The 11,597-nt window shown below is 45.0% G+C and overlaps 1 protein-coding gene across 5 annotated transcripts in view; it reads right to left on the bottom strand.

The window, feature by feature from the left end:
* Positions 1-4,539: 4,539 nt before the first annotated feature.
* The window catches only part of LOC138349599 (synapse-associated protein of 47 kDa-like), a 185,295-nt gene continuing 178,237 nt past the window's right edge, over positions 4,540-11,597 (bottom strand). For 4 of the 5 annotated variants that reach the window (XM_069323777.1, XM_069323778.1, XM_069323776.1 and 1 more), the window contains one exon: positions 4,701-4,930. In XM_069323777.1, coding sequence (XP_069179878.1) covers positions 4,716-4,930 — 215 coding nt within the window. In that variant the 3' untranslated portion in view covers positions 4,701-4,715. Of the gene's footprint in view, positions 4,931-11,597 lie in introns of all 5 variants that reach the window. The other variant, XM_069323775.1, reaches the window with a different exon arrangement.

Here is an 11,597-nt window from a genome sequence, read left to right as displayed (position 1 = left end):
ACACACACACACAACTATTGAACACTGGTGGGACGCGAACAAGGGGGACACAGGTGGGAACAGAGTGCCCAAATGAGCCACAGGACGCTAGAAAGAATTTTTTCAGTGTCAGAGTAGTTAACAAATGGAATGCATTAGGCAGTGATGTGGTGGAGGCTGACTCCATACACAGTTTATAATGTAGATATGATAGAGCCCAGTAGGCTCAGGAATCTGTACACCAGTTGATTGACAGTTGAGAGGCGGGACCAAAGAGCCAGAGGTCAACCCCCGCAAGCACAATTAGGTGAGTACACACACACACACACACACACACACACACACACACACACACACACACACACACACACACACACACACACACACACACACACACACACGCGCGCACTACACAAACACTAATTAATTAGCCCCCGCCTTCCCTCATACCCGCACCTTCACTTTCTCTAACACTCCAATAAGCTAATTTGTTTGCCAACCCACCTATCTATAGTGGCAAGCAGCCTATAGTGACCAACCTGTATACAGCAGCCAACTCTCAATGTTGTCACACACACTACATCAGCCGACACCACTCTACACCCCCCCCCCCCCGCCCCACACCACAACTAACCCTTTCAGACAGTAATCCATGAGGCCAGCCGTGAGAGAGGACCACGTGTGCACTGTTTGGAGTAATGGGCTTGTCTCTCACTCCCCGACCCCCGTGTCGTAAGCCTATTTGAACAAAACGATGAGGGGGGGGGGGGCCTGTAGGTGGCAATCGGCGTGTGGAGGAGGGGGGGGGCGTCGTCAGCGGGTGTGTATGCGAGTGTGTGTGTATATGTATGTGTATGTTTGTGTGTATGTGTGCATATATGTGTGTGTGTGTATGTTTGTGTGTATGTGTGTGTTCATCTAGTTGAATTCACCTTGTTCTGCTCTACTCTTTCGGCCCGCCTCTCAACTGTCAATCAATTAGCTGTTACTATTATTTTTTCACACACACACACTCGCAACAGGGGAACTGCCAGATATTTGGAAAGCAGCTAACGTAGTCCCGATATACAAGAAAGGGGATAGACAGGAGGCACTGAATTACAGGCCAGTGTCCCTAACCTGCATACCATGCAAGCTGATGGAGAAGATTGTGCGAAGAAAGCTAGTGGAGCATCTGGAGCGAAAGAACTTTGTAACACAGCACCAACAAGGATTCAGGGATGGCAGATCTTGCCTCAGAAGGTTACTTGAATTCTACGACCAGGCAACAAAAATAAGGCAAGAAAGAGAAGGGTGGGCAGACTGCATATTTTTGGATTGTCAGAAAGCTTTTGATACAGTGCCACACAATAAGCTAGTGAAAAAGCTGGAGATGCAGGCTGGAGTGAAAGGGAAGGTACTCCGTTGGATACACGAGTACCTAAGCAACAGGAGACGCGTCAGTGTGAGGGGTGAGGTCTCAGATTGGCGAGACGTTACGAGTGGAGTCCCGCAGGGGTCGGTCCTTGGACCTATACTGTTTCTGATATATGTAAATGATCTCCCAGAGGGTATAGAATCGTTTCTCTCAATGCTTGCCGATAATGCAAAAATTATGAGGAGGATTGAAACTGAGGACGATAGTAAGAGGCTACAAGATGACCTAGACAGACTAAGTGAATGGTCCAACATATGGCTGTTGAAGTTCAACCCGAGTAAATGCAAAGTAATGAAACTAGGCAGTGGAAACAGGAGGCCAGACACAGGATACTGAACAGGAGATAAAGTACTTAATGAAACGGACAGAGAGAAAGATCTAGGAGTTGACATCACACCAAACCTGTCTCCTGAAGCCCACATAAAAAGAATAACGTCTGCGGCATATGCGAGGCTGACTAACATCAGAACAGCGTTCAGGAACCTGTGTAAGGAATCATTCAGAATCTTGTACACCACATATGTAAGACCAATCCTAGAGTATGCGGCCCCAGCATGGAGCCCGTATCTTGTCAAGCACAAGACGAAGCTGGAAAAAGTCCAAAGGTATGCCACTAGACTAGTCCCAGAACTAAGAGGCATGAATTACGAGAAAAGGCTGCGGGAAATGCACCTTACGACCCTGGAAGACAGAAGAGTAAGGGGAGACATGATCACAACCTACAAAATCCTCAGGGGAATCGATCGGGTAAACAACGATAAACTATGCAACACTGGTGGGACGCGAACAAGGGGACACAGGTGGAAACCGAGTACTCACATGAGCCACAGGGACGTTAGAAGGAACTTTTTCAGTGTCAGAGTAGTTAACGGATGGAATGCATTAGGCAGTAATGTGGTGGAGGCTGACTCCATACACAGTTTCAAATGTAGATATGATAGAGCCCAGTAGGCTCAGGAATCTGTACATCAGTTGATTGACAGTTGAGAGGCGGGACCAAAGAGCCAAAGCTTAACCCCCGCAAGCACAAATAGGTGAGTACACATACACACCTAGAAAGCAGCCCGTAGCAGCTGTAACTCCCAGGTAAAAATTTACTGCTAAGTAACTGGGGGCATCAGGATGAAGGAATCTCTGCCCATTTGATTTCCTCCGGTGCCGGGGATCGAACCCCGGTCCCTAGGTGCTAGAGTCTAGAGAGCTGTCCACTCAGCCACCCCCATCCTCCCCTACGGGGGGTGTGGCGGGAGGGCTGGGGCTCAGACCTGTGCGACCAGAGAGGGAGGGGAGGGAGGAGGGATGGAGGTGTCCACTCTGCCACTCCACGAGACACGGAGACCTCTGCACTCTCTCCTGGTGCTTGTGTACTCACTCACCATGACTCACCGGATTAAACTTGGACTCCGAGGTTAGACCTCCTGCACCCGGCCTTGACACGACAACTCAACATCAGTAACAACAACAACAAGAAGCATGATGTGGTCCACCGCAAGACCACATCATGCCAACCCATCGTCGGAAGACCTTACCTTTAAAGAACACAATAAAGTAGCCGTCACAACTGCAAGAAAAATGACAGGTTGGATAACAAGAACCTTTCACACTAGAGATGCTATACCGATGATGATACTCTTCAAGACGCTAGTGCTCTCTAGAGTGGAATACTGCTGCACAATGACAGCCCCTTTCAAAGCTGGAGAAACTGCTGACCTGGAGAGCGTGCAGAGATCCTTTACTGCTAGAATCCACTCAGTAAAACATCTAAACTATTGGGACCGACTAAAGAGCCTAAATCTGTATTCTCTTGAGCGCAGGCGGGAGAGATACATAATAATTTACACGTGGAAAATAGTAGAGGGGCTGGTCCCAAACCTGCACACAGAAATAACATCACATAAGACCAGGAGGTATGGCAGGATGTGCAGAATACCCCCGTTGAAGAACTGAGGTGCAACAGGTACCATGAGAGAGAACTCTGTCAACATCAGAGGCCCGAGACTGTTCAACACGCTTCCACTACACATAAGGGGCATAACTGGCTGACCCCTCACAGTGTTCATGAGAGAACTTGATAAACACCTCGTAAGTATACCTGATCAACCAGGCTGTTACTCATACGTCAGGTTGCGAGCAGCAGGGTCAAACAGCCTGGTTGCCTAGTCCAGTAACGAGGCGGCCTAAGCCCCGAAATCATCTCAAGGTAACCTCAAGGTAAGGTGGACTGGCCACCGAACTTTCAAGCCTCCTCGTTCCCCATCTAAATCCTCTTCAAGAATTACATTTGTGATAATGTCAACTGCCCGGTCTCTCTCATTCCCAGATGGGAGAATGTCTTCCTCTCATTCTATCACCAAAAGCGTGTTTGCACTGCTGTTCCTAGTCTCATAACTTTGTATTTGCTTGAACTAAATTTCAGTAGCCATTTCCCTTACGATCGCAGTCCCTTTATTCTGATTCTCTTCGCTACTTTTACATTTGTAACAAATTACATGGAGGCGATTTTGTGGCAGGTTGTGGTAATATACAGGACCCATCCTTGTGGCACTCTGGCCGTAACCTCTCCCTCCACTCTCACCCTGTGCTTCCTTCCTTCCGGTAACACTCCTCTCCTCCTCCTCCTCCTCTAAATTAAGTTAAAGTCTGCTGTATGGACCAGTACAAATACCCTCTACCAATCAAGAACTATAATGGTCTGCAGTGTTCGGACGTCATCAGTTGTGAGTCGTGTGTAAACCGTTTTTCATTCATAAACATGTGGTTTGGCGGGTGCATGGAATGGACTTTGGCCTTTGTTCATGAGGCCGGGCTGCTACCTTGAAGCTCCGTACCTAAGGTTCGTTACTTCATAAGATTTTGAAGATTTCAGTGACGCTCAACACCCGCCTTCTGAACTATGCTATGGAAATATTATGCCAATTTATTTTCCTTTTCCATCTCTTAAAAATATAAATTTAAACCCGAGAGAAAAAACAATCCGAGACGACAATTTTATTTAACAGAAATAATCGGACCTGATGGTGATATGAATCTTATGGTGCACTTAAAATTAATCATAATGTATATATGTAATAATAGATGCCATATACAAGTGAATATTTCAATATATATATAAAATAGACCTCAGATAAAAGTCGCCATTTTAAAGTCTTTGATATGATCGAAAATCTAATCACCGCCAACATATGTTAATCAATATTATATATTTCATCCCAATGGTCACAAAGCTGTTGAGACGCTGGAGCGATAACACAAGATAACAGGACACCAACTGCTTGTGATAGTGCTGGCAACACGTTCATCAAATTTCCTTAACATACTCTCAAATTTCTTTCACAATTGAGCCTCTTCCTCCGTCAAACTGCTCAAGAACTTGGGTGACGATACTTACATTTTTCTCGACGCTCTCCTTGATCTTGGAGCCGGCCTCCTTGACGCTGGCCCCGGCCTTACTGAAGGCTGTGGAGAAGAAGGAGCCCACCGTCTTGGCCCCCGCAGACGCCTTCCCCTGCACCGCCGACAGGTTGAAGCTCAGACCTTTGTTTGTTGTTGGTAGTGTAGGGGGTTGTGGTGGTGGTGGTGGTAGGGGGGTGGTGGTAGGGGGGTGGTGGTAGGGGGGTGGTGGTAGGGGGGTGGTGGTAGTTGGGTGTGGTGGTGGTAGTTGGGTGTGGTTGTTGTGGTGGTAGTCGGGTGTGGTGGTGGTGGTAGGGTGTGGTGGTGGTGGTAGGGTGTGGTTGTGGAGAAGGGAAAGAAGAAAACAATCATTAGTGATAATAATTACTATTCAAATAATATTAGCAAATTATAGTAGAAAAAAAACAGCAGAGAGCAATCATGGTACAACAGTAGTAGTGGGTAGTACAGCGGTACTACCCACTTCAACCACTACCACTACAGCTGTAATAGTAGGAAGACAACTATTTATACTGTTTTACTTTACAAAAAAATACAACAATTGTATTTATGAATTTACAAGTGGCAGAAGTGTGCAGCCCATAAATATTACTGAACTTGTCTAAGAGTTAGCATGCGGTCACTTACACCAACAGAACCATGGGCACCAACAGGAAAATAGGAACTTCAGACAATTGTAACACCCTTAAGGTACATTATGTGAAATAACAATTGTTTTAACAGTATTCAACCAGTATAAACAGTGGTTGTATTAGTAGTATTAGCAGTAGTAATAAGCGGTTAAACGTTTTATAACAACATAGTCAACATTTGCCACAAACACAAGGATACCACACCAACACTTACGAGACTTAACCATCTCTCTCTCTAAAGCTACAGCCCCGAATTTCCATCTCCCTTCGTGTTAGCTCAGACCCCCCGTGTTAGCTCAGACCCCCCGTGTTAGCTCCGACCCCCCCGTGTTAGCTCCTGACCCCTCCCCCCCCGTGTTCCCTACAGCACCTCACGTAATCTCGTCTCTCCTGCCGCTAACGTCATACCCAGCCCCACAATGATGCTTTCCAACTCCCTCAATACTGTCAAGGCTAATCAAATCTCACTAGATAAATGACGGACTGAGGTAATGTACCGAGCACCAGAGGGATGAGGTAAAGTACCGAGCACCAGAGGGATGAGGTAATGTACCGAGCACCAGAAGGATGAGGTAATGTCCTGAGCACCAGAGGGATGAGGTAATGTCCTGAGCACCAGAGGGATGAGGTAATGTCCTGAGCACCAGAGGGATGAGGTAATGTCCTGAGCACCAGAGGGATGAGGTAATGTTCTGAGCACCAGAGGGATGAGGTAATGTACCGCTTAACTCCCATCTGTGAGGAGAGCAGTGACCAGCAGCATCCAGGGAACACGCCACACCAGGATAACCAGAGACATAATCAACTCAGGCCTTTAAGGTGACTTTAAAGTCTCACTCTCTCAAACAATTTTAGTTGTTGCCGCCGAAGGCGGCTAGTTTATTGTGCACCCCATACTCATCCTGTGAGCGGTAGCGCAAAAGCATTACAGAGGGCACAAAAGGTTTTTATGAGACCTCATCTTAGATTATTACATAAACAATTTCATCTATCCTTCACACCTTATAGTATAAACAAGGTCCACCTCATCCTTGCACAGTGTTCCACGAGTGTGGGAGGGTGAAGGGCCGTGTGGAGGAGCCTACTCCCCCACACCACCTTCCCTTAATTCACTGAATCTTACGTTTCTGGTCCAAATTTAAGGAACAATTTGCAATTCCCAATTCCGAATTAATAATTATAATTTCTATGCTTTAATAAAGTTATTAGATATTGTAATGTTAGTCTTCACTTTCATGCAAGCCTGATTGGCCAATCTATCTACAAAGTCGGTTATTCGATGTCAACACGGGATGGACTTCACACACATTTAATCAAAAGGTTATTATCGCCGGCATCAATCACATACTATTAAAGATTACGAGCTGCATTACACACTGAGTGCTTGTTTAATGACCGAAAATAACATTTACTCACAAAATATTACTCAACCATACATATGGTGAGAGTAAGAGAGCGTAGCACCATGACCAGCAGTCACAGCTATGAAGACTTGTGTACACAATGGTTGTGTATGGTGGGCACAGTACTCGAACTGTGCCACCACTCTGCCACGGGGACCAGGACCCAGATTCACGAAGCAGTTACGCAAGTACTTACGAACGTGTACATCTTTTTTCAATCTTTGACGGCTTTGGTTACATTTATTAAACAGTTTACAAGCATGAAAATTTACCAATGTACTGTTGTTATTATTATAAACAGCCTCCTGGTCCTTCGGAGCTCATTAACTGTTTAATAATTGTAAACAAAGCCGCCAAAGATTAAGGAAAGATGTACATGTTCGTAAGTGCTTGCATAACTGCTTCGTGAATCCGGGTCCAGATTAGTAAAACCCACTGGGCATTTATTAGCAAATGCAGAAACTGTAAAAGATTTTAAACCTCTAGGAAGGTCCACATCCACTGTTTGATCAGGAAGGTCAACATGTGATTACAATTGGTATATTGGAAGACATTAACACATTACCTTAATTATCCACACAGTCACCACCACCCCACGCGGACCCCCCCCCCCCCCCTCCCGTCCCCCACGCGGACCACCACCACCACCACACGGACGGCTGCACAACATCTCCAATATGCCGAGTAAAATCGATAGCCTCAGGCGACTCCTGGTGTACGTGGCAGCCACCAGACACGGCGCCTCCCTCCTCCGTGTCCCTTGTGCGTGCGTGCGTGCGCGGGGGGGGGGGGATACCGTAACTGACCCGCGTGTCTCCCGACAGTGAGGTCACTGAACCTATTTTCCTATAGGGGTGATTTTCTGGCAGCCTCGGCCAATCCTTGATACCTTGTGGTGGTTTGGTTGATAAGCTGTTGTTCTTAAACCAAATAGTGAGGTGGCCGGTGGTAGGCCGCGGGTAGTCGCCACCACCAGCCGCCGCCGCCACAAGACACTCGTTCCTTTCATTTTTAGTTTTTATATTTATTTATATATACAAGAGTTCTTACAGTCTTGTACAGTCACTAGTACACACAGGGTATCGGACAAGTCCGTAATCCTAAGTTCCCCAGAACACCTGGTTGATACCTGGTTGATGGGGTTCTGGGAGTTCTTCTACTCCCCAAGCCCGGCCCGAGGCCAGGCTTGACTTGTGAGAGTTTGGTCCACCAGGCTGTTGCTTGGAGCACCCCGCAGGCCCTCATATCCACCACAGCCTGGTTGGTCCGGCACTCCTTGGAGAAAATTATCTAGTTTTCTCTTGATGTCTGCGGTTTTTCCGGCAATATTTTTTACACTCGCTGGGAGGACGTTGAACAACCGGGAACATCTGATGTTTATACAGTGTTCTCTAATTGTGCCTATGGCACCTCAGCATTTCACTGGTTCTATTCTGCATTTCTTCCATATCGTTCACTCCAGTATGTTGTTATTTTACTGTGTAGATTTGGGATCTGGCCCTCCAGTATTTTCCCACGTGTATATTATTTGGTATATCTCTCGTCTCCTTTCTAGTGAGTACATTTGGAGAGCTTTGAGACGATCCCAATAATTTAGGTGTTTTATCGCGTCTATGCGTGCCGTATATGTTCTCTGTATTCCCTCTATTTCAGCAATCTCTCCTGCTCTGGGGAAGCGAGTACTGAGCAGTACTCAAGACGGGACAACACAAGTGACTTGAAGAGTACAACCATTGTGATGGGATCCCTGGATTTGAAAGTTCTCATAATCCATCCTATCATTTTTCTGACTGGCGCAATATTTGCTTGGTTATGCTCCCTAAACGTTAGGTCGTTAGACATCATTATTCCAAATTCCTTGACATGTTGTTTACTTACTATGGGTACATTTGATTATGTTTTTTACCCTGAATTATGTTTAAGGTCCTCATTTTTACTATACCTGAGTACCTGGAATTTATAACTGTTAAACATCATGTTATTTTCTGTTCCTCAGTCGAAAACTTAATTTATATCTCCTTGAAGTTTTTCAATGCCTTCAGCAGAGGTAATTTTCATGCAGATTTTTGTGTCATCTGCCAAGGATGACACGAAGCTGTGACTTGTATTTTTGTCTATATCTGATATGAGAATAAGGAAAAGCAGCGGTGCAAGGACTGTACCTTGACGTACAGAATTTTTAATTGCGCTTGGACTATTTTATATGATTGACTGTTACTCTGTGTTCTGTTCGACAGAAAACTGAGTATCCAGCGTCCTACTTTACCAGTTATTCCCATTAACCTCATTTTGTGTGCTATCACTCCATGGTCACATTTATCTAATGCCTATGCGAAGTCTGTGTATACAACATCTGCATTCTGTTTTTTCTAATGCCTCAGTGACTTTGTCGTAGTGGTCAAGTAGCTGTGAGAGGCACGATCTTCCTGCTCTAAATCCATGTTGGCCTGGATTGTGGAGGTCATTGGTCTCAATGAAACTGGTGACCTGACTCCTGATCACTCTCTCAAATACTTTTATTATGTGGGACGTTAGTGCAAATGGTCTATAATTCTTTGCCAATGCTTTGCTACCACCCTTGTGTAGAGGGGCAATGTCTGCTATTTAAGTTCATCTGGTATCTCCACCGTGTCCAAGTTCTTCCTCCACACTATACTGAGTGCCTGTGCTACTGGCACTTTGCATTTCTTTATAAATATTGAATTTCATAAATCTGGACCAGGAACTGAGTGCATGGACATGTTTTCAATTTGTCTTTCAAAATCTGCCACGCTCGTGTTGATGTCAGTTATATTTACAGGGGTTTGGATATCACGCATAAAGAAGTTGTCTGGATCTTTCACTTTCATGCTGTGTATCGGGGTGGAGAGTATTAATATGTTCTCATACTCCTTTTTTTTAGGATTTCACTAATTTCTTTGTCATCCTCCGTGTATGAACTTTCACTCATACGAATAGGTCCAATATTTGTTTGTTTGCTTTTGCTAAAATTTTTGCTTTTGATTTTGCTTCGCATATGTGAAGAAATATTTTGTGCTTTTTCTTTATTTCCTGAATTGCTTTCTGTTCTAGTTGGCTTTCTTCAATCTGATTTGAGTGTTTCAATTTCCGCGCGATTTCTTCAATCTCCCTGTTTAAATTATTCCTTTTTTTTGTACGGAAAATCGTGTCTGCTTAAGCATTTCCGTTATTTTTTCCTTCTTTTATAGTGTCGTCTGCGTTCTCTTTCTACGTTAGACCTCTTTCTGACTTTCCTTAATGGAACATGTTTCAGACAGACTTGAAACGCTTCTGAAGTCAGTTTTTCCTATTCCTTCTGTAGGACTTGTATTATTTAGAACAGTTTCCCATGGAATGTTTGTAAGTTCCCTGTTTATTATCTCCCAGTCTATCCTTTTATTATTAAAATTGAATTTACTGAATAGCCCCTCTCGCTTTATCAACGTTTTAGGTCTATTCTGAGTACTGATGGTCGTTTGCACTTCAATGAGCTTGTGATCTGAGTATGTGGTATCTGATATCGTAATGTCCCTGATAATGTCTTCATTGTTCGTAAAGACCAGATCTAGAATATTTTCATTTCTCGTTATCTGCTGGTTGAGTGAAAATTTGTCACAAAATCTAAGCAGTTCTCTAATCTGTGGTTGGTTATGTCCAGATAGATTTCCTGGTATAATATTATTGTTTGCTATTCTCCATCTTAGACTAGGCAAGTTGAAGTCACCTAGGATGATAATATCAGGTATCAGGTTCGACAAATTATCAAGGCTATTCTCTATTTTGCTTATCTGTTTTGCGAATTCCTCAGCCGTTGCATCTGGCGGTTTGTATATTAGAATACCAACTAAGGTTATTTTCTCTATGTTTACTCCCAGTACCGCTACCACCTGCACCACGCGGGCCAATACGACCCGCCAAATCGTTTAACAACCAGATTCATGGCTGCCGCCGTCACCGCTACTTACTGGCGGGAGCGGCGTTAGTGACGCCACTCCTGGTGTTGGGCATTACTGTCGATACAAACATCTGTTTTGTCGAAGAACCTTCACAACACCGACACAAAATGTAACAAAGTCACGCTGATGGTGACTTGGTTATACTGTCTAGCTTCTGTGATCCTCTCACGCCTGTAGTGACCCCCGTGGTGGACACTACTCTCCCCTGAGTGGTGGTGGACACTACTCTGGACACTACTCCCCCCTGAGTGGTGGACACTACTCCCCCCTGAGTGGTGGACACTACTCCCCCCTCACCTGACAGGGACTCTCCACCTTCACCACACACTAACACCTCTCTCTCACCTGGTCACCACCGTCCTCCCAGCACTCTCACCCTCGCTCCCCAACCATTTTCCACGTGTCATGACACATTTTTATTATATTTTCCACATTTCTGCATTCCTTTCACGCCTCCCTTTGCCTTTTACATATTTTCTTATATATATGTTAATATCACACATTTTATTCTCGTTTTCATATACACGTCTGATTTGTTATTATTATTTGTCATCTTACAAGTTGTCTTAATTTATGTGGCTATTATTTGGTGGTTAACATCGTTGGTTTCCTTGTGATTTACAGTTGTCTCAAGAGGGCAAGCTAGGAGGTCAGTTAAGGTCTAGAATATTCTCTCCCTTCCACTCCCTTCCTCGGGAGGGAGAGTGCGGGGAAGAGATGGGCAGATGAGAAGGGTGGAAGAGAGAGGGATGGGAGTGAGATGGAGGAGAGGTAGGAGGGAGGGAGGGAGGATGATGAC

The sequence above is a fragment of the Procambarus clarkii genome, chromosome 13, assembly GCF_040958095.1.
Source record: "Procambarus clarkii isolate CNS0578487 chromosome 13, FALCON_Pclarkii_2.0, whole genome shotgun sequence".
NCBI lineage: Eukaryota > Metazoa > Arthropoda > Malacostraca > Decapoda > Cambaridae > Procambarus > Procambarus clarkii.
The sequence above is the reverse complement of the archived record's forward strand: the minus strand, read 5'-3'. Positions and strand labels throughout refer to the sequence as shown.